At 35.8% G+C, this 24,833-nt stretch overlaps 1 protein-coding gene across 1 annotated transcript; it reads left to right on the forward strand.

Moving 5' to 3' along the window:
* Positions 1-894: 894 nt before the first annotated feature.
* Positions 895-6,256, forward strand: LOC116189218 (salicylate carboxymethyltransferase-like). The gene is made up of 4 exons (XM_031518785.1): positions 895-969; positions 3,555-3,934; positions 4,370-4,616; positions 4,964-6,256. The coding sequence occupies exons 1-4, from the start codon at positions 895-897 to the stop codon at positions 5,333-5,335; spliced, it is 1,074 nt and encodes a 357-aa protein (XP_031374645.1). The 3' UTR covers positions 5,336-6,256.
* The last annotated feature ends 18,577 nt before the right edge of the window (positions 6,257-24,833 follow it).

The following is a 24,833-nucleotide window of genomic DNA, read 5'->3' on the forward strand; positions in this document are numbered from 1 at the left end:
AGTTTCGAGGCAGTCAAGAGTGCGCCTCATATTAATCAGAGCCAAGAGTGGCCTGGTCCAGTTCCAAGATAACTAAAAGTGCACCTCTAGTTAGGCTCGAGTGTGGAGCTCGAGGCTAGTTTGATATTTGTCCCCCCTTGCACGAGCACGGAAGAGGATGCCCGACTCGTAGTCAGTTATTAAGGGCAGTTGTTTAAGGGCACGTGTCACGTATTGAACCATACGTTACCACGTGATGGCGGGTGTTGAGATAGGTTATCTCACATGGAAAAATTGATAAAGAAACCACAAGCTTATATAAGGCTTGAGTCCAGCAACCTATCAGCTTAAATTTTTAGGTTGCAGATGAGCTCAAATCTATGTAGACCCAAGTGAGAATTTTACACTTTTGGAAAACGAAAAACTGTAAACGTTGGCTGCAAATTGGAAGATTCCAGCTCCTTGTTATATGAACAAACATAAGAGGAGTCAAGAAATATTACAGAACAAATTCATTTCTGATATATTCTTTGACAAGTTTTACTGAGAGATGTTGAGTTGTTGGTTGAATGACTAGACTTTAAGACTAAATTAATTAACAAAGATTAGCCATGGTTTAAGAGGAGTTGAGTTTTTTTTTTTTGGTCGAAAGGAGTTGACTAATATATTTGAGGTTAGAGTATAAGAATAGCTCGAAAAATATTAGAGGCAAACTCCGAGCCCATGAGCCTCTTTTTGAACGAGAATCGAACTTCAAGCCCTTCTGCCACTTTTACATCTCTTTTTCAGGAAAAAGAATTCCATTTTTTATTTGGGAAAAACCGGGAAGACCCGTTCAGTTCTCTATAAAGCTGTGCATCCGGGAAGCTCATGCAAACTCCAAACCAGGCAACAGAGAGAGAGAGAGAGAGAGAGATGGAAATAGCGAAGGTGCTTCACATGATTGGTGGAGTTGGGGAAACAAGCTACGATAACGACTCCTCGACTCCGGTATGTACATATATATACACTAGTCGATATCCCGTGTATGTACGGCGATTTTTAACATATTATGGAAGCATATTGAACGAAATTATGCTGATATTAGAGAAAATGACATGGTACAAAATCTTTTATTAAAGTAATAGTATTTAGTTAAAAAACAAAAAGGTAACGCTTTGGTAGGAAAACTAAAATTGCAACAATTCCCATGCATAACTTCTCAAATTTATAAAATATTAGACAAACTATTAATTGTGAATTAACACCGTCAAGTTTTGCAAACGTAGCTCTTACGCAACTGTTGATATGTCAAGTTTTGAGAATGTGACTCCTAGGGAGATGGTGGTTGGCATGGACTTCTCCACCCCCTTCTCCAAATACCTTTGTTTCCTTTCTCTAATTTCTTTTTTTATATTTATTTATTTTATTTTAATATTTAAAATAATTTGCATTTTTACTCTAATATTTAACTTTAATTTAGTTTTAATTATAAAATAATATTTTATTTTATTTTATTTTTGTTATATTTATATTTATAATATTTATCTTTATATTAATTTTAATATTATTTATTTTATTCATTCGTCTCATTTGGGTTCTATAAGTAGTACTTCCTATTTAAATATTTTTCCACCACGACATAAGATTGAATTACAATGGAAGTTTACAATTCCTCATTAATTCTAGAAGTCAAATTAGCCTCTTGTTGTACTTTTTTCTTAGCTAAGCAGAACTTACTTCATAACTTAGTAAACTTTATTCATGGTTAAGTAAATTGTATATATTATTAGTTGGATTTTTATATGTCAAAGTTTTTCATAGGAAAAAGTCAAATCCACTTGCGAGAATACAAAAATTGATAGTACTCTCCACATGGGTTTTCAGAATGCTTCTACTTTACATATATACTAGTAAAATTCTCATGCATGCACGGGAAAATTGAAAATATTGACAATTTAAAATGTCATTGTTTATAGATTTTAAAAACATATATTATATTTTCTCAGTACATATGCATTATGTCTCATTAATTGGTGGATTTTAGTAAAAACATATCAAGTTTGGCTTAACAAATTACAGCCCATGTTACATATTTATGACGTACTCCTTCGCCAGCTTCCACAATTGCATCACGTTGATCCATCCTGGTGCTACCATAGGGAACTCTATATATGTCTCCTTTCTAGTTGTTGGCTCATTTACCATCTATCAATAATTCTCTCTATTTAAATACTTTTTCACTGACATAAAAGATTGGATTTTATTGGAGCAAACTTTCATCGTCTCATTAGCTTTAAATGTCTTGTACTTGCAATTTATAGTTATGTAAAACTTATTTCAATTTGATACAATTATTGTAAAGAATTTAAAATCTGGACAATTTATATTCATGTTAGAAAAATGAAAACGCACGATTTCATTTTATATCGGAGTGTTTTGTGAAGAACCATATTTTTAATTACATGCATAAAAATTTATGGTAGTTGAATTTAATGAAACATATTACGTTGAACTTGTCAATTTTTCTCTTGAAAAAATACATGATATACTCTTTGAGCGGCATTTATAGTGCCGTCACATTGATGCATCTAATTATGGTCGGCTCATTCAAGATTCATAAATGAAAATCTTCATTTAAATACTTTACAAACCGCAATAGAAGCTTGAATTAAGGAATCAAACATGTCATCTTATACTTTTTTTCATAATTAAGTAAAACTTACTTTGTAATAATTAAATAAATGTGACAAAATTAATTTCATTTATTATTTTATATGGCGAAATTTAGAAAAGAGTGTATATAATATTATTAGTTACATCATAGTTAAGTAAATGTACGTATTATTTTTTATCATATATTATTATTTATTATAATAGGTTACTATATTATTGCATATTATTTTAGTATTATTCTTATGTTATTATTATTATTATTATTATTATTATTATTACTTATTTCGCAGTTAAGTAATGTATAGATTTAAATTATTTTTATACAAATTTAAAAAACTAATTTTATATTATAAAAACAAAAGAAAGTCGCGAGAGTATGAAAAATTATCGTATCCTCCGTGAGAATTCTAGAAATGCTTCCACTTTATAAAATAAAAAATAAAAATATATAATATAATATATAGTATAATATATAATATATAGGAGAATTTACCTAAAATGGTCCATGGTTTACCCGTTTTGTCAAATTTATCCTATGTTTTTTTTGTCAAATCTATCTCATGGTTTACTTTTTGCATCAAATCTATCACGGCGTTATCTTTTCCGTCGACATCTAACGGTCGTGCTGACGTGGCGCTCACGTGACAAGTGTGGCCCACTATCTCTCCATGTGCCATGTCAGCACGGCCGTTAGATGTTGACGGAAAAGATAACGCTAGGATAGATTTGATGCAAAAAGTAAACCATGGGATATATTTGACCAAAAAAAAAAACATAGGATAGATTTGACAAAACGGATAAACCATGGGCCATTTTAAATAAAAACTCCTAATATATAATATAACTATAAAATATATAATAGATATAGATGCATATATCGATGACGTTGTTATTATACCGTATTAATTTTCTGTTCACAGAGAAAGCTGACATCGATGACGGGGCCCATTGCGAAGGAAGCCATAACCGCCCTCTACTCAAGCATCTCGCCTAGCCCATCAACCCTCGGGATAGCGGATCTGTGGCGCTCTGCAGGCGCGAACGCATTATTTTCAGTCTCTGAGCTGATCAAAGCCGTGGAGAACATGAGACACAATAATAATGAGCCTCTCGCATCCCAGATCTTCTTAAATGACCTTCCGGGAATCGACTTCAACCCTGTCTTCAGGGCACTGCCAAAATTTCAAAAGGAGAAAGGCCGATGTTTCTTTGCCGGGGTTCCAGGCTCCTTCCATGACAGACTCTTCCCCAACAAATTTTTACATTTTATTCACTCTTCCTATATTCTCCGATTTCTCTCTCATATGATTTGAGGACTCGGATCCGGTTCTGAGTCTTTTGCCCTAAAAATGATATATATATATATATATATATATATATAAAGTGAAAATCGAGGAAATCAGCAGCGCACCGCATCAGCTCTTAAGTTGTCCGATCAGTCATGATTTCGGAGATTCATGTAAAGGAAGATGATATTGGAAACTCGGAGGCGGCAAAAATTCATTAAAGCGTACAAGCTCTCTTACTACTAAAAAATACATCAGCAGGACTTTGTGGTTGTATTTTTTATTTTACTTCATTACTAATGAATTTCTTACTAACTTATAAAAAAATGTCCTTACTGGTCAAAACTTAACAGTACAACTGAAAATAAATGCTTGTAGGACGAACTTTATCTGTAATGTTATTATTGTTTCAGCAAGGAATTTATTTTCTTCCTTTTTTTCTTTTTTTTTCAGGTTCCTGAGGGAATAGAGTGCAACAAAGGGAACATATCCATGGCGAGCAATAGCCCTCCAAGAGTAATTGATGCTTGTCACCGACAGTTTCAGAATGATTTCTTGGCATTCCTAAAGAATCGTGCCCAGGAGCTGGTGCCGGGAGGACGCATGGTCATAACGTTCATGGGCAGACGAGGCAAGGATCCATGGAATCCAGAGTGGGAGCTCCTGGCAGCGGCTCTCAATGAGATGGTCTCGGAGGTACGTGCCATTTTACTTATGTAATAGTATAAAAAAGTAATTTGAAATTAAATAATTTATACTTAATGGTTAAGATAGTAGATTATGTAAGTCTTATCACCTCCACTGAGAAGAGAAGTTCAACTTAAACTCTAAGGTATAAGTTGTGGATATATTTTCTGCCCAGAAGCACATTGCACATTGTATCAATCCTAACTCGACATGATAGATCGAATTAAAGAAGTTCAAATGAAAGTAGGAGCTGACACATAATTAAGAAAGATGGTAGGACGAAGTATGCTTCACTTACCTATCCATAAAGAGCTTTCCCTTTTCCTCTCATTTTTCATCGACAAACGCATACACAGGGACTAATTGAAGAGGAGAAGGTGGACATGTTCAATATCCTACATTACAAACCCTGCCCTTCAGATGTGGAGGCAGAGGTATTGAAAGAAGGGTCTTTCTCCATCGACCGTCTGGAGGTCTCAGGACCGGATTGGATTGCTATCGATAAGGAATTTGGTCAAAGGAGCAACCGTGAGGACGAGGAGGTGGGAGTATATGGCACGATGAGGTGCATGAGAGCTGTTGCTGAGCCCATGTTGATCAGCCACTTCGGTGAAGGGATCATGGAGGACTTGTTCCATCGTTACAGGCTTGTGATCATCCAACAAATCGCGAAGGAGAAAACTGAGCTCATCAATGTCACTGTCTCCCCCACAAGGAGGCCAGCATGAGAGAAAAAGAATTGAAGATTATGAATTGCAGCGCTCACGAAACTTTGCTTGAGGGGGGAATATTAGAAAACCAAAGACTAGAAATCAGTGTTATCATAATTGGATCAGACCGGGCGATTCGACCGGTCAAACTGAAAATCGAATCTATATTTGATCTGATTAGTTTAAAAACCGAAAATACATAAAAAGGTTGATGAACCCAAAAAATTGGCAATTTTTAGACAAATCCATTCAAACCAACCGGTTGATGGGTTCAAGATTGTTTAAAGGAAATCCTTTGATTCCCCCCGAAATCCGAAAATGAGCAGGGCACTGATTTCACGAAACGGTGAAAACTGAAACCCTAGTCCTCAATCTTCACCCTTCAATTCCATCATCGACTCATCAGTGACTTCAGTTCGAGGCCGAGCTTCCTCTTCTCCTTCGAGCACGCAAGATTGCAACAGGTTCGAATCGAGCTTCCTCTTCTCTTTTTGTCTCTTCTCGGCTTCTCCTTGTGAAGTTGGATTAATCCGCATCCTCCTCCTCCTACTTCAATATCACCTGTAGCAATTTGCGCCTCAAGGACAAGCCAGAGTCCAAACGCAGCAGAGCGATGACCTAGGAGTGGATTCCTCATCGGCAGGGGGACAGGAGACGACCATCTCGAAGCACATCAGCCCCTGAAACGGCAGGGGGCTAGAGTCCAAACGCAGCAGAGCTTCCTCTTCTCCTTCAAGGCACATCTTCACCTACAAGCAAGGCACGGTTTGAGCTTCCTCTTCTCATTTGCTTGCTGTAGCTGGACCAATTTTTAAATTTAATTGTGGTAACTGGTAAGTTTTGCTTGCAGTGATCTCTTAGTTCCCAAGAGATCAACATATTTAAGTTTCTTTTGACAGAAGTAGCGTTTATATCAGAAACAATTCTAGGCTTCATTTATTGTCTTCTGCCTACAAGGTTCGTAACTAGTGTCCTAGTCCAAGGAAAGACCATAAAATTTATCGGTGAACAGGAAGATACAGGGTTAGAAGCAGGTAAATACCTTTAACTAGGTCTTCTGCTGAATACCACTCACTCCAAGGGCAATCATCATCCCACTGTGATCTAGTATGGTTTTTAGCTAGAGGACTTCTCCCAGATTCTGAAACTTTATCATCAATTTGTTGAGTAGAATCATCATCATCATTCACTAGGGTATTAGAGCATTTGCGGTGACAAATTTAATGCATCTGCTCGTTACAAGCTTGGAAAAGCCTTAATTTAATTGTATTGCTATTTGACTGATTAGTGCTATACATGGGAAGATGAAAATGAAAGAATTTTGACTCGGGAAAATGCAAGTATTGAACTCATTCGAGAGTGAGTTGATCTGAATTTGTGCATTGCAATATATGCAGGGGAATAGACATGCCCAGTCCTCATGACATACCTGTAGACTTGTTAGACCGCTTGGTGTTCATCCGGGCACAAACCTATGGCCCTGCTGAGATGATACAGGTTCTCATTCCGCCTGTGCTTCAGGTTTCCAATAAAACACCCTTTTGCCCATATCCAAATATATAAATATCACGCCTAGCAAGTGGTTTCTTTTCTTGGGCAGATTATCGCGATCCGTGCTTAAGTGGAGGAATTGATGGTGGATGAGGAAATCTTGGCTTACTTGGGAGAAATTGGACATAAAACATCTTTAAGGTCTTGAATTTCAACTTGATGGGCTCACGAACCAGAACTTGATAAGAAAGAAGGGTAGAGGGTAGAACCAACAAAACTCACTCGATAAGATGACTCGCCACGAGTAAGAAAAGTCGGGTTGATTCGCCACGCTCAAAGATGAACGATAAGAATCGGGGTTTTCGCCACTAAACAAGGGACTTGTTTAGATAAGAAAAATAGAGGAAATTCTCTAGGCAATTCCATTCAAACATTCATCAAGTTCATATGTGATCTTCTCTTACAATAGGTGCATATTTATATAGAGGGAAGGCACCCCTCTTGATTCTAAAATAGGAAACTAATATCTAATCTCCTCTAGATTACTTGCCCAAAATAGAGTAAGGTAATAATCTGAAATAAGAAACATAAGACTACTGACTCAAGCTAATATAGGAAATGATATCTAATTAAGAGAAACTATATTATAGAAATATTATCTTCTCGTAACAGCTGAAGTCTTTTAAAATATGGGCTATCACTTTGGGCTGAACTCCTCGTCTCCTATTTCCAAGCACTTAAGTAAGGTAAAGGGCCCGGGGAGTGTTACAGCAAGCTTCTTGGCCATGGAATGAGTGATAGGACCCAAACTAGATCTGGTCTCGTCCTGGACTGCATTCTTGGGCACATCATCCCCTCCCGGTTCGGAAGGATTTGCCCTCAAATCCATATCTTCTTCATCTTCAAAATACGGAGATAGGTCCCTCACATTGAAGGTCGCAGAAACATTATAATCATGTGGCAACTCAATCTTGTAAGCATTGTCATTAACCTTCTCCTTGACAAGAAATGGACCCTCAGCCCGCGGCATCAGCTTACTCTTTCTCTTACTTGGAAACCTCTCCTTACGAAGGTGAATCCAAACAAGATCACCTGGATTGAAATGAACTTGCTTCCTTCCTTTGTTCGCGCCCTGAGCATATGCTGCATTCTTCTTCTCAATCTGCTTCTTCACTTGCTCATGCAAAGCTTTGATCTACTCAGCCTGTTTCTTGCCATCCAAACACACTCTTGAATTGGCCGGTAAAGGAGCCAAATCGAAGGGTGTGATAGGATTGAAGCCATAAACCACTTCGAAAGGAGTCTTCCTAGTCGAGCTATGGATGCTCCGATTATAAGAGAATTCAACTAGGGCAAGGCAGGTATCCCAACTCTTGAAGTTTTTATTCACAACAGCTCGAAGTAAAGCGGAGAGAGTACGATTTACCACTTCAGTTTGGCCATCAGTTTGGGGATGACAAGTCGTGCTGAATAGCAATTTGGTGCCTAGCTTCACCCATAAGGTCTTCCAAAAGTAACTCAAAAACTTAGGGTCTCGATCAGACACAATGCTCATAGGAATACCATGCATCCTCACTACTTCTTTGAAGAACAAATCAGCAACATGGGAAGCATCATCAGACTTGTGACACGGAATGAAATGAGCCATCTTAGAGAAGCGATCAACCACTACCAGAATTGAGTCTTTACCCCTCTGAGTCCTTGGTAAGCCAAGCACAAAATCCATGCTCACATCAATCCATGGTTGATCCGGTACTGGCAGAGGCATGTATAGGGCATGGGGAGCCTCCTTGCTTTTTGCCTTCTTGCAAGTAATACACCGTTCAATAATCCGGCGCACTTCTCGAATCATTTATGGCCAGTAGAAATGCTCATTGACCATCTCAAGAGTCTTTTTCTCCCCGAAATGGCCAGCTAACCCCCCGGCATGGGCCTCCCGCACTAATAACTTGCGAACGGATCCACTTGGAATACAAAGCTTGCCAAGCTTATACAAGTATCCATCATGCAGATAATACCCATCAACAGCTCCCTTATTGCAAACTAGATGTATTGAAGCAAAATAGGGATCTTCCATATACTTACTTTTAATCAGCTCAAACCCTGGCAGCTTAGCATTCATGAGTAAAATCAATGCATACCTTCGAGATAGGGCATCAGCCACAACATTAGCATTCTCATTCTTGTACTTGATGACATAAGGAAATATCTCCAAGTATTCCACCCATTTGGCATGCCTTCGATTCAGCTTATTCTGTCCTTTCAGATATTTCAGGGACTCGTGATCGGTGTGAATGACAAACTCCTTGGGAAGTAAGTATTGCTCCCATGTTTCAGGAGCCCGGATCAGAGCATATAACTCCTTGTCGTATGTCAAGTAGTTCATACTGGCACCACTTAGCTTCTCATTGAAATAAGCTATTGGGCGTTTGTCTTGCATAAGAACAGCTCCAATTCCAACTCTTGAAGCATCACAGTCGATCTCGAACGTCTTAGAGAAGTCGGGTAGGGCTAAGATAGGAGCTGCACACAACTTGTCCTTGTTGCTCTCAAAACTTCGTTGGGCTGATTCACCCCACTTGAACTCGATACCCTTCTTCGTACATTCAATTAATGGAGCAAGTATAGTACTGAAATTATTCACAAATCTCCTCTAAAAGGATGCCAAGCCATGGAAACTCCTCACCTCGGATGCAGTAGTGGGAGTAGGCCACTCCCGAATGGCCTTGACCTTTCCTTCATCAACCTCGACCCCCTGCTGAGAGATAACAAAGCCTAGAAAGACGACTTTTTCCTCGCAGAATCGACACTTCTTTATATTCCCATATAATTTCTCTCGTCTCAGAGTTTCAAAGACTCTCCCAAGATGCTCGGCATGCTCCTCAAGGGTCCTGTTGTAGACCGAAATGTCATTGAAATAGACAACAACAAAATGGCCAATGAATTCCCACAAGACATGGTTCATCAGCCTCATAAAGGTGCTCGAAGCATTGGACAATCCGAATGGCATAACCATCCACTCATATATGCCATGCTTGGTCTTGAAAACTGTCTTCCACTCATCTCCCTCTTTCATGCGGATTTGATGATATCCACTTTTCAGATCGATCTTTGAAAACACCTTCGAACCATTCAACTCATCAAGCATATCATCTAGTCGAGGAATGGGGTAACGATATTTTACCGTAATCTTATTGATGGCCCGACTATCGACGCACATTCTCATCGATCCATCCTTCTTGGGCACCAAAAGTGCTGGTACAGAACATGGGCTCATGGACTCCCGTACGTAACCCTTCTCAAGCAATTCATTCACTTGTCGTTGCAGTTCCTTGGCCTCATTCGGATTGCACCGATATGCCGGTCGATTAGGCAAAGCAGAACCAGGAACGAGATCAATTTGATGCTCAATCCCCCGAATCGGAGGCAACCCTTCAGGCAACTCCGCGGGAAATATGTCAACGAACTCCTTTAAAAGAGCCATGAACCGAGGCGAAAGAGAAATATGTGCTTCAGGCGTTGCTTCCTTCGTGAAAAGAATAAGAACTAAGTTGAAATTCAACAGAGTCCTCTCAAGCTCTCCCAATGTCATCACCAATCTTTCTTTCTTCAAGCCATTCACACTCGCACTATGGTCCTTCTGCACTTGCTGTGGACTAAGTGGTGCTAGGAAAATACTCTTCCCTTCTTTGGTGAATGAATAAGTATTCTTGTATCTATCGTGCAAAGCCTTCCTATCGTACTGCCACGATCTTCCTAATAGAAGATGACTTGCACTCATCGGAACTACGTCACATACTACTTCATCTTTATACATCGTCCCAATTGAGAATGGAATACGAACTTGCTGAGTAACTCGTGCCTCGCCTTGATCATTCAGCCATCTCAACTTATAGAGGTATGGATGCTTTGTAGTAGCCAGATTCAGCTTTACCACCAAGGTCGTAGAAGCAACATTGGTGCAACTCCCACTGTCGATGATAACTCCGCACACCTTATTTTGGATGGTGCACCAAGTTCGGAAGAGATTCTCCCGCTGTTCTTCTTCCAGCTTTGTTTCGGAACTCAAGACTCGACGAATCATGAGCATCTCACCCTCATCGGCAAACTCTACATTCTCTCCCTGCGCACCTCGAGAAACCTCCTCATCCATCCCTTCATCTTCACTCTCGATCTCTTGAATGCTTTGGATGGTCATCACTCGCCAATTCGGACATTGGGAAGCTATGTGTTGTCAGCACCCCATTTTGGCTCACCATTCCAAACAACGATATCAGTAATGGTTCAAACCATGACTTGAGCAGGAACACAGAAAAAGGCTCAACAGAGTAAGAAATCACAATTCATCCTCAAGTTAGCCAAATCAAGTGAATGATATGCGCAAGCAACATAAGGACTCCAGGGTTCACCAAAAGGCAACAGAGTGACTAGAGAGCTCAACAACGTCCAAAACAGGCATTTTCAGTATATCACATGGACAGTCCTATTTTCCGAGAGTTCGCTCGACCATCGAAAGATAGCCAATATTGGACTCCAAAAATCCACTCCAATGCCAAACATATGAAAAGTGTCTTTAAACGCATTTTGCGAATCATCTGCTCTATACATAACAACTTTTTGTATACATACAACTTTTCAGTGGAAGTCCAACATGCCGGTTTCTCAGAGAAGAGTTAATTCCAAATGTCAGATGCGGTCATGCCCCACAAGCATATAGAGCATGAGCAATACTTTATATTGTCTCTTGGGAGCCACACAGACACTCCAAATGACTTCCGAGTGACAAAACGAGCATACCCCTCTTCGGAAATGCATAACCGGAGACTAGTTTGACGGAATTACGGCAAACGAAGTTCATACTGCATTGCCCTAAAAACTCTACCGGACATACGCAATTGGGCAAAACAGACAGCAGAACCCTTCTCAGTTTCCCGAGTAACCTCCGAGGAGCAGAAAAGACTATTTTCAATGGAAATGCATATCCGAAGGTCCTTTTTACGGAAACTTGATGCCGGATACCTGCCCTACACAGTGCTACACACCCCAAGGCTCAATGTGAAATCGTCGGACTGAACTGCACAACCCGTCTAGGCCTCCCGAGCCGTGCATTAAGGGTTTCAGACACACATTTCTAATCCTTAGAGGTCCATTTTCAACAAACAGAGATCACTGTGGTCTCTGGCTCATCTGAGCAACTCAGAAAGCAATCTGAAAAATCTGAATTCGGCCTCCTAGGACATCTCCGGCTTCACATTTTATAGTACCGGCTTAAGGGTCAACTATTCACATTGATTGACAAAGCACGTCAAAATGATCAACGTGACGCAGAGACACAAGATATGCTGTCAAAAGCGGTTAACTTCGCTCTGGTCACCTGAAACGGGTAAAAACGACTTCCGAGCCTCATATGGACTCGGGGGATTTTTCCATGAAAAGTGGCAATCTTGAGCTCATTGGATCCGTTTTCTCGCGTATATCGACAATTCAACATTCAATTTGAATCACGAATTTCGAACGCGCGATCAATCGAGACTCGAGCTTACTCCCGACTCAACTCCAACCTAAGCGGGACCCACGGCATCTTCTTCCCCTTGCTCAAGACAAAGCTAGCCACCTTGCATGCCACCTTGTAAGAGGAAGCAAATATATCTTTAGTCTTTCACTTCTACACTCCAACATCCCATCCAAGCCATTAATGCATTTGGCTTCTTCTTCATCAAGATACTTGGCTCATATTCATCCTCATCTTCATTAACAAAATCGACTTTTGTTAATCAAGGGGATAATTGTGCTTTGTTTCGCTTAATTACTCATTAGCTTTGCCTATATATTGCTCTAAGGTCATTAAGCTAATGACTTCTCCTCTTGCATGCTCTCTCTAGCTTTCTCCTTCTAGGAAGATGCTCTCAACTCCTCCTTAGCTCCAACAGCAAGCATCCATCTCCTAGCAACAAAAAACCGAGCCAAAATCCTAGGAGTTTAAGTCGGAATCCATGGCGGTTACTATTTCGACTTAGATCCAAAACTCTCCAAACTTCATGTCTCACATGTTTTAGACCCAAGGAATTCATTTCTAAACTCAGATTTTCAGTTTGAAGTCATTTGCTCATCATTTCAGGTCGATTTCACCATTTCGGGTGAAGATCGTGCTCTCGGGTGAATAGTGAGGCTCGCCTGTGTGCCCGCGCGCCCACTGCCGCGCGCTTGCCTGTGCGCCCGCACACCCATGCACGTTTACCCGCTCACCCAGGCTCACTCGAACGTGTTGATATCAACCCCGAATGCTCTTCCGAGAGTTCCACCGAGTCACCCGACTCTCGAACACTTCCCCAACTCTTTCGTCGTATCCCGAGACTAGGTAAAACATTCTCGACTTAGAAGAGTTAGGGTTTTTCACATTTATTGCGTGTTTATGGAGTTATACGGTGTATCAAGCATGCTCACTTGCAAGATTACATTTTTATGCACTTTCCATGTTATATCATGCATGTTTATCCTTGATTTACGTGCTAGCATGTCGGGAAACACTTAGATTGTAGTTTGGAAGAACATCCCGACTCGGGAAAGGCAAAGAGCTCACGGGTTGCCCTCCTAAAAAGGTGGACGAATGCTCTTTTGCTCTTTCCGGGCAAGGAAAGATCTTCTAGACCCGATCCAAGTTCGATTCCCGAGCTTCATCGTGTTTTCTAACGTGCATGAAGTCGATATTGTTTTATCGATTCCTTAAATAATATGGTTGTACATGTTTGCATGTTTGAATGTGTTATTTAAATCATGGCAATACCGACTTTCATTTCATCATGTCATTTATCGTGTTTGTTGCTTGAGCATGCGAGAAATGATTCGAAACGAGACGGAGAAACCTCATGGAACCCTATTTGGGCCATGGGACCTCTTGGTTTTCTCCAAGGAGAAGTGGCCGAGAGCCTCATAGACTCATACGGGTTGAATGAGGCTTCCCCTCCCCGTTTTGAGTCCGTTCTCGGATTTCGTGCAATTCGCAATTTCAATAACATCACAAACATCACATTGAAACGTCTCTTTTAAGCAATATGCATGGATTCACAATTCGGAGACCCTTTCGGGCCTATTAGGACTCGAAGATGTGTTTGGTCTTTCTTGACTGAATCATCGTCGGTCTTTCTTGACCCGTCTTGGTCACCGATATGTGAATCGTTTTTATAATTAATGCATTCGGCAATAATCTTAAGCATTAATTTCACGAGCGGGTTAATCGGGACACTTATACAGTTAATTCATTCAATTTAAGCAACTTTGCACGAACTGGACATTAATTTGTAACTCGCGTCGATGAATTACAAAATGGTGTTAGTGCCTTTTTCAAAACCCTCATACTTTCAAATCCGTATTGTGTTGCTTCCCTTTTATGAAAATAAATTTTCAAATCAAGGGCAGGAACATCATTTTATGATTTGGCATCATTCTAGCATAGTTTAGGGTGCTAGTCGGGTATTCTATATCAAAACATGATCACCTGACTAATCTCTTCATTCGATCTAACCAAACACTAGAAATGGTTAGGTGGAACTCTAGGTTCCAAATCTAGAGTCAAAACACGAGTTGGGTTAATTCAGTGGTAGTTCAGTGATACGATACAAAACTACTGTAAAAGCAATCCACACACACGAAACTTGACTACGGACACTCGATATGTCAGGTTCTCAAACCAAAACCGAATGCTAAAACATTGGCCCGTGCTTGTTTGTCTAGAGTAGGATTTGCATGCCAAAATACCCTGGATTAATAACTTATTAAAACACGTACACTTGACAATAGCAAACATTTTGTCTGTTATTAACATGTTGCGTGTTGTCTTCTATACTTATTTGTTATTCGGGTAAAGCATGATCCCTAGGATGAACATCACAGGGTTCAACGCCGTATTCATCGATAACAGGGTCCAATGCCCTAATCATCACTCACAGGGTCCAACGTCCTATTCAATGAGAGCGCATATCAAGTTTCAGTTCTTCGGTTTTTCCCTAAACTCATGGTGAGTTGGAGCGGAATAATAACCGAACGTGAGTTGATTGGAATTCGACCATTTGTAATTTGTATTTATTGTTTTCGAGAGTATTGTAAGGATTTTATTTTGTACATTCATTCTGTAAGAATTCCAGTCGATGAGCGAACAGTCCGAGAGTGAATTAATCGAATCGGTCTAATGCTTGCCCAAAGGAAAGTAAATCCAAAATCTCGCGGTCCTGGTTCACGCAGGAATTCAACCTCCGTGATTTGATGAACTGTAACGCAAAATTGTGAACCACTTCCCCGATACACGGGTTTACTTCTCTCTCGATTTCCAGACCAACATCGTTTAATTCACTGAATTTTCGGTGTCAAAACGTGTGAGCCGAATGCAACTTAATTTATGCGGTAAATAATAAAACATGCAAGCTTAGCAAACCAAAGTACCGAAAGGGCGTGTGGGATATAGGCTCGCACGTAACATGAACTCCCGAACTCGGACTTTCCGGTTTCGCACAAATCAATACCTTAACAATAACTAGGTGTTCCATACCCCTAGACCCGGGTAACTTATCCGCTCTCGACCTTTCGGGTCGTAAAATGATAAGTGGCGACTCCTTCTCACGCTTGTCTGTCACACGTCCCACGGAAGGTGGACACTCCCAAACCGCGCGATCTAAAAGCGGGCAATGCGGGCCCCGACGAGAGTCCACATTAGGGTCCGTACATGTGTCCTAATCCAAGACATTTAAAGCACTTGATGTCTCGGCTCTGAACAGGTCGTTGCGGATCATTGTGCTTCTCCTTTCCCTTTGTTGCCTCAGCTTGAGGCCTTTGAGAGCCTCTTACATCCTTCTGTTGCGCATTCCATTTCGAAGAAGATCCTGAACTAGCAGCCACTGGTTTTGGGTAAAGTACTCGCGATGCATTGAGTTTGCTGCGTTTTCGCTGCTTTTCCACCTTACTGGCCAGCGTAATCACATCTTCCAAAAAGACATAGGGCTGCAACTCCATGACATCCGCAATTTCCTTGTTCAAGCCACCAATAAATCGAGCAATGGTCCGCTCCCGTGGCTCACTCAGTTCGCATCTCATCGACAACATTTCGAACTCCATGACATAATTTTCAACGGACATACCTCCCTGACGAATACTCTACAGTTTGAGGAACAAGTCTTGCCTGTAGTACTCGGGCACGAATCTTCTATGCATGATGCGCTTTATCTCCCGCCAACTACGAATCCTATCTTCCCTATCTCTTCTTCGCTGCGCCTTTAAGTTTTCCCACTACAGATTCACATAATCGGTGAACTCGAGGGCAGTAAGCTGGCACTTCTGGGCTTCGGAGTACTCATAGCATTCGAACACCTTATCGATGCGCTAGACCCAGTCGAAGTACTCTTCAGAGGAACTCGTGCATTTGAATTGCGGAATCTTTAGCTTGAGATTGTTACTAACTCCCCTTTGTTGCCTTCGTGGAATCGGCTGCTCTTCTTCTTCAGGAAGTTCATCCTCCAGGTCAGCTTCATCTTCCACTCAAACATTTCGTCTAGGAACTCGACGTGCACGTTGTGGAGGAGCAGGCGCCACAGCCATTCGATCAAGAGCTTGGATCACCAGATCGAGCCGTGCAAAGAGCTCTTCTTGCCCCCGCTGAAACCCAAGGAACTGGGCTTGCTCGAGTGTGAGTCCCCTCGGAACCTAATGGATGTTTTCCTCATCCATTGTGTTTCCCATAATAATTCCTCACTAAACACTCGTGTATACACTCCTTCACGTGTTTCACTCGGCCAACAAGAACAGAACCTTAAGCTTTGATACCAAATGATAGGCTCACGAACCAGAACTTGATAAGAAAGAAGGGTTGAGGGTAGAACCAACAAAACTCACTCGATAAGATGACTCGCCGCGAGTAAGAAAAGTCGGGTTGATTCGCCACGCTCAAGGATGAACGATAAGAATCGGGGTTTTCGCCACTAAACAAAGGACTTGTTTAGATAAGAAAAATAGAGGAAACGCTCTAGGCAATTTCATTCAAATATTCATCAAATTCGTCTGTGATCTTCTCTTACAATAAGTGCATATTTATATAGAGGGAAGACACCTCTCTTGACTCTAAAATAGGAAACTTATATCTAATCTCCTCTAGATTATTTGCCTAAAATAGAGTAAGGTAATAATCTGAAATAAGAAACATAAGACTGCTGACTCAAGCTAAATAGGAAATAATATCTAATTAAGAGAAACTATATTATAGAAATATTATCTTCTCGTAACAGCTGAAGTCTTTTAGAATATGGGCCATCACTTTGGGCTGGACTCCTCGTCTCCTATTTCCAAGCACTTAAGTAAGGTAAAGGGCCCAGGGAGAGTTGTAACAAGCTTCTTGGCTATGAAACGAGTGATAGAACCCGAACTAGATCTGGCCTCGTCCTGGACTGCATTCTTAGGCACATCACAATTGATATTTCTGCTCGAGTTTAAATGTGATTTTACGCCTCCTTTGTAGTGTTTGGTTTATTCATTTTTTCCCCGTCTTTACAGGCATGCAGTGCAGCTGTTGTCCCCTGCCAGTGTCGTGGCCAAGATGAATGGCTGATATAACATTTGCAAGGTAGCTTTTAGTAATTCCTCAAGACACGCAGTCGCCTGACCACTTAATTTTTCATTCCATCCCTTGTATTCTCATGTTTGTGTTTGCGATCTGTAGGCGAACATTGAAGAAGTAACTACTCTATATCTTGATGCCAAGACATTCGGAGGGTTGCCTCATTTGAGGAAGTAACTACTTTGTATCTTTTGTTCCATCCCTTGTATTCTCATGTGTGCTATTTCTAATCCATTTTATCTCTTCAGGCAATTTCTTTTGACATTGGAAAAACTTCTTCAAAATAATCATTTTCAATAACATTGGACTAAGTATATATAATCCAATAATAATGTTGCAAATAATTGCCTTATTCAATACATTTGAATTATATATCTATTAAATCATTATTATGTTACAACAATTTATCATGGATAATCCTTTCATGCATTTACTAATTTGCAATTTTATTTTTGCTCTGATAACATTGTTATGTGGGCATTTAATTTTCAAATGTTAGTTATATAAATTTAATTTTTATGAATCATAAATTCATAAAATTAGTGATTTCTGATTAATTTTATTTTCAAATGACCTTGGTATCATTAAATTGGTGGCTTGCAAAACAATTTTTCTTTTAAATGACATAAATAATCAATTTATGTTTCTTTGAGTGTGCTATCTATTGCAATGCATCCTACTGTTATCACAAAGTTATATAATTTATTTAGATCTTTGAAAATCAAACTCACTTTTAAGTCATTAGTTAATTTTTTGTTGATAATTTAAACAACATTAATTAAATTTTCTTATATTTATGAAATTATACATTGTCATGTATATAAATCAACTTTTAGCTAATTATCTATATCTACATATGATATTCTATCTAGAATCGATTTTTACATTTATTATCACTTATTAATAATTTTCTAAATTATATTAGTCCGAAAGAGCTTGCTTTTATATACATTAAATAGTATATTTTACTATATATATAGTGAGCATATATGTATACTATAATTAATTTGTAATTATATGAGTAATTTTAAATTATATGTCACATCTTGGACGTTTATTATTTCGAATATAATGGCTAAAGTAATAAAATATGAACTTTCTGATTTTTTTCTCAAATTTTATAATGACCATAGAAAGTTTTACAAAAATTATTTATTGATAGAGCAAATTGATGATTTTAACCCTATTAAATATAACCCTTTTGGGAATCAATTTTACTTATATATACAGATATAGATAGATATCAATTCAATCTAAATTTTTTCACCAATGCCATCAATTGATGAAATAAATAATAAATTTAGTGACAATTAAGAGAAATGGTATTATTATGGTTGTTAAATTTTGAATTATTCTAATAGATATCTTTATTTAAGTCAGCTTTGGAACTCATATGCACCTGTTGACGTTGTTTTGCCAATACCGATACGAACTCTTGGTTTGGGTGTCCAATCTATTGGGCAAAATATTAAAAAGGTAAGTAGAAATTTCTTCCAATTAATTTATAATTCTAATTTAACTTCTTAGTTCAATTGGCATATTTCCATAAGAGACTACAAAAATGGAGCATATTATCAAGTTCATCATGAAACAAGATTCTAAACAACAAAGTGAATGGTGTTTTTTTCCCCTCAAAATTAACTTTTATTTACAGAATTTATGCCTTAGAGAGCGTATGATACGGTTTAATTATAAACACCTATAATTATATAAACCCATATATTTGCACGGGTTTAAAAACTAGTATTATATAATTCACTAGCTTTTTTGCTTGTTTATAGTGGTTATTTTTAGATGAATTTTATTAAAAAATTTTACGTCACAATTGAAATTTTCATTAAGTTATATATATTTTGAAATTGAAAGCATTCAAATATAGTGCATACAATAAGAAATTCATAATAGTTAGAAATAAATTACAATACCAAAAGTATTTAATATTTAAACATAGGTATTGCATATAGTAGAATTTTCTTTTAGTTACTAATTATATTGAAAAGTTTTTGATAAATATATGTTTAAGAAATTTTATTTTTTATAAATGAATTTTGAGATTATATATTTTAAATCAAGAATGTGCTTTTATAAGATTATTAAGTATTATTGATTTGTAATCAAGAATGTGCTTGTATAATAAAATTATTAAGTATTTAATGTTTTATATGTATTTACTAATTTAGTCCTAATTGTATATACATTTATGATTGTTTATTTATATATTTACCTCTATGAACTTATAATATATATACAATTACTTTTCAAACCCCATTTATTATGGAGATGCAACTTTATATATATATATAGATAAATCAATGTATCTATATTTTCAGATAAGTAAATCAATGTTTCAATTATTATGCTTAAGGAGGATTAATCCTTGTTTGGGTGATTTATTAACATATTGGCCAATAATCAATATATTCTATAAACTATAATGCATTATGTAAAGCAGAATAACTACATTTATCACGCATGAAATCTATTAATATAAATATCAATTTTATTTTTTGTAAATTTTTAGTTAATAATTTTTGTTTTGCTCTCTTAAAATGATTCATAACATAAAAGTTTTGAAATTTTTATTCACCGAATAAATATAAGTTTTTGTTATATAAGTTGAAGCTCTAAAATATGTTAAGGAGATATTGCATGTATCTTTTTGCTTTTATTATATCGTAACAATTCAACTATATATAATTTTTACATCAATACGTAATAATGAAAAAATTCATATGTATTTTAACTTATTTGATTTTTTCTTTGTTTTCATTATATAAAATTTAAAAGAATAATAATTTTTATTATTATATTTTCTAATAGTATATCGTGATGTTCTCATTTAAAATACTTAATTTTAATCTTCTGTCAAACTTTTTACAAGAAAGTGACTTTTAGTAGTTTATATTTTAATCCTAAATGTGGACTTGTATATACATAATATGCGAATTTTGTTGTATGATATACTTATTTTTATTTATATAAATTAATTGCAATAATATGTCGATAGCATTTATTAAAGACATTTATTATTTTGAGTGGTTTGTTTTACTATAAATATATCGATAGATTTTTCATTGTATTTAAGCCTTTATACTATCTAACATAATAAGTTATATATTATTAATTTTTATATTGGAACATGATCATCGATTTTATATATATAATTCATATTTTTTTCTAATAATATTGAAAATGTCCAATATATTTTTTCGTTCATAGTTAGAATTTCTTAATATTATAAGCTTTTTTGGTAAAATTTTCGTTAACTTTAATAATTCATTTTTACTTAGTTCTAATAAAATCAGAGTATTATATTAGTGTTTTAATGTTTTCAAAGCATGTTATTTTGTAATTTAATATTCCATAATTTCTAATTGTAGCTAGTAAGATATTTAGGTTTCTATATTAAATAATAATTATTATTATTCCTTGTTTTTAGATTTCTTTTTTTCATAATTTTTAATTGTAGCTACTAAAACATCCCACTGCATTTATCATGCACTCATTTATGCACCCATACATTGCGTTGCATTTATTATGCACCCACTTATGCATCCAAGTAAATTTTAGTAATATATAGATTTATATTATAGTAATATTCTAATATGGGTCCATGGCAAGCACATCATGATACATGGCCTCCTTTATTTTTTCTTCATGTTGCCCTTCCCTTTCCTAATTTTTAAGGTTTGCCCACAAACTTTGATTTTTTTTTGTTTTTGTCCCTTATTTTTTTTCATTACAAAGAAGACCCTAGACTCGATACTATAAAATAAAAAATTAAAACAAAAGGAAATCAAAAGTCCCATTAGCGGGAACCAAATCCAAAACTTATTGGTTCCAAACAAGAATTAATGTGTATGATGATTGTTCTAATATTCTCAAAATGAATTTCAGTATTACATGTTTTAGCTATCTACACAATTAACTAAAAGTGATACTAAAGGACAAGTTATATGAAAATGTACACGAAAATTCTTACAAAGGATATACGAAATCAATATAGGTTATAATATGAATACATCAAAATCATACAACAATAGTAGAAAACTACAATTTTGGATTAAACTAATTATTTTTTACCGTAATCTATGTATAAATTTCTAATATCATATTAGAAAGCACAGTAACGTTAGAAATAAGAAATATTATCTAGACGAGTGTGAATTAATCACGAATGGGAAATGCAATTAAAATATCAACCTAGAACAATATAATTTACTTGATTAAATTAAGTTGGAGAACTCAACACAATTTTAAACTTATCCATTGTTGATTGTTTCGATACTTCACTTATATTATTTGAAAATACTAATGTAATTTAAACTTTTATCAATCAGGCCTTCGCCTCGTGAAACCACATAAAAAAATACAAATGTAATTTAGTTGAATATTTCAATTTATATAATCAAAAGAATGATAATTAAGATATTTTTATTATATAATATTCTCACAGAAAAATGAGAAAATTTTAAGATATTTTGATATAAAAAGAACATAAAGTTGGCGAGTTTCCGACGGCAAAGTGCAGGGCATCATGCCCTAGTATAACAACGAAAACTGGTCCTTTGGGACTAGGTGGTGAGTGGGCTCCTTTGCCCCACTCACCTCTACTTTTTTTTTCTTTTTTTTTTTACATTTTCTATAATTTTTATTTTTTTAGTTTCTCCTTTTTTTTCGATTTTTCCATATCTACCAAATAAGGTACTACGTAATCCGGTCGATCTATGATGCCAAACAATCCCATCATTTCGGCTGAACCACTTATTTCCAAAAAATACTTTTCTCCCAACTTTTATTAAGAAAAATCATAAGAAGTTCCGTATTAGAAGTACTAGGTATACCTTTCTTTATTTTCACATTTTTATAATTTCCATTTTTAAAATTTTCCCTTTCTTCAGTGTTTAAGGTACTACGTAATCCGGCCAACCCCTTACACTAAATAATCTCATCATTATAGTCAAACAACTTATTTTAAAAAAAATTAATAAAAATAGGTCCATGGAAAGCTGAAGAGACCATGAGGACATATTTTCATATTTTTGTTTTATTATTATTATTTTTTTATTTGTGAAACTTCCTTCAATGTTTTGCTTTTTTTGCATTTCGGTACTTTCTAATCTTGCACTTCCTATTCAAATATGTCTCTCACTTTATCTCTCCCTTGTATGCATGCCTTCTGAAATTATTTAGTCACTCTCTGTAAAATTTCATATGAATTTTTATTTTTAAGCACTTATCTTATAATATTATTTATATTCAATTCGGTTTCTAATTTCTTTATCTTCCATGCAGAGGTAAAAATTAGAGTGTTCTCTTAGCTCTTAAATAAGTTGCGTATGTTAATGTGTTGTAGTATTAATGATATTTTATTGTGATCTAATACTTCTAATATCCTTTTCCCATATACCATTGATCTTTTACCAATACGATGAGAAAAGATGAAGATAGTTTGACCCAAAAAAAAAACATAAAGATAACAATCTATATATATATATTAAAACAAAGCACGAATCAAATTCTAACGTCACCACATCATCAAAAATAAGAAATTGGACTCTCTTGTTTTACTATGTCATCGCTTAAGTATTGAGGAAGTTTTTTTATTAATAATTATGCAGTAGAATATATATTATATATTTGCATATATCCTAATAAAATATATACAAGAACAAGATATGTAGTTGACTATACACATTAGCTTCTAGTTAGGAAATTTTTTATATTATGACAATCAAATTGTCGTTCATATATATTGTAACAATGGACCCATATATAGATTATGCAATAGAATATATAGATTTTCTATACATCGCCTGATACATAGATTATACACAGCAGAATTAGCTCAATTATATGACTTAGTTATAGTAAATTTTTATATTTGATTAATATGTATATGTATATATATCTTATACCTTAAGTCGTCTATATATAAATGGCAACAAAATGTATAATAGTTTATGGATACATTCTTATTACATTGCGTATATATTACTATATAATTTTAAATATAATGTTTCCTTTTCTCAAATTTGGATTCTCTCTTTCCAGTTGTCTATATATATGTATTTAATGTTGCTTGAATTCTACAACAAGCAACGATCCGTATGAAAGCCATTCTCCTATTTCTTCTTTTGAGACGAATGTTACATGTGGATCTTCATCACTATGTTTGGAGGTGTCGAATGCCTACGCAAGATTTAAGTGGCAGATGATCCGACTCATAGATGCTACCCCCGAATGTGATGACTTCTTTATAGAATAATATATATTTTTTCGTATTTCGTCAGGGGTTTTGAGTTGGTAGTTCAAATTTTCTTTTGGGGTTTAATTTGTTAAGGTACCAATCACTTTAGTGTTTTAATTATTCTTTTATATTTTACCTAGAATAATTACTTTTATGTAGAATTGTTGCTTTATTTACATGAGAATAGTTTTTTTCCTTACATTTTGTCAAGGATTTTGAGTCGGTAGTTTAAATTTTCTCTTGGGGTTTTGTTAAGGTATCAATCACTTTGGTGTTTTAATTATTCTTTTATATTTTACCTAGAATAATTACTTTTCTATAGAATTGTTGCATTATTATTTACTTTGATATTGTGAATCCAAATATTTTATTTTAATGTATATTTTTTCTTTAAAACGATATTCATTTTAAAGATAAATGCCTAATATTTTTGTTCTCTAGACATATACATGTGAAGAAATCAAGGTTCGATACTTATATGGAGTTAGTGATCTACAAAGCCTTAACATGCACTGTCCACTAAATATATAGATACATATAAATAGTATCTCTTAGGCTTTTTTTTATAATCAATAACCATATCTATATATACTTGAGTATAAATTATGAAATATTATATATGAATAGGTCTTATTAATGATAATTATTAAAAATAACTAAATTTTCAAGGACAATTATCTTAAGTAACTATATGTTTAAGTTGATTCGTTTTTCTAAGATAATTTTCTTAAATTGTGTATTTCCTTAATGAAATTATATTTCAATTTTGTTTTACCTTCATAAATGTTATCTCAAAGTGTGTGATTCTAACTTTAGAATACTAAATCCAATAAAGGAATACAGTTGGGAACCCGCCTCTATTTAACTTATTTATAGTTACATTAGCGAAATGAAATCACTAAGCTTGCGTTTGGTTTTAGAGTTGGATATAGAGTTGGATAAGTTATCCAACTCAACTTGATTTTGTGCAATGATTGCAAGTGTTGACAAGAATATTGACTTGTGAGAACATATATATATATATATATGAATGTATATATATATGTGAAAATAGATGAGAAATTTATTATTAGAAAATTAATGTTAAAAAGGGTTTGGAAAAAGTATGAGTGAGAAAGTATTATTAAATGGAAGTTTAAAAATGGTTAGGAAAAAGTATGAATGAGAATGTATTATTA

The sequence above is a fragment of the Punica granatum genome, chromosome 8 (genome assembly GCF_007655135.1).
Source record: "Punica granatum isolate Tunisia-2019 chromosome 8, ASM765513v2, whole genome shotgun sequence".
Taxonomy (NCBI): Eukaryota; Viridiplantae; Streptophyta; class Magnoliopsida; order Myrtales; family Lythraceae; genus Punica; species Punica granatum.

What these genes read in the sequence shown, in the direction of transcription:
- LOC116189218 (XM_031518785.1), top strand. Translation starts at nt 895, where the DNA reads ATGGAAATAGCGAAGGTGCTTCACATGATTGGTGGAGTTGGGGAAACA. An exon ending in ATAACGACTCCTCGACTCCG is followed by an intron (nt 970 to 3,554) that starts GTATGTACATAT and finishes TTCTGTTCACAG; the next exon opens with AGAAAGCTGACATCGATGAC. An exon ending in TCAATGAGATGGTCTCGGAG is followed by an intron (nt 4,617 to 4,963) that starts GTACGTGCCATT and finishes ACGCATACACAG; the next exon opens with GGACTAATTGAAGAGGAGAA.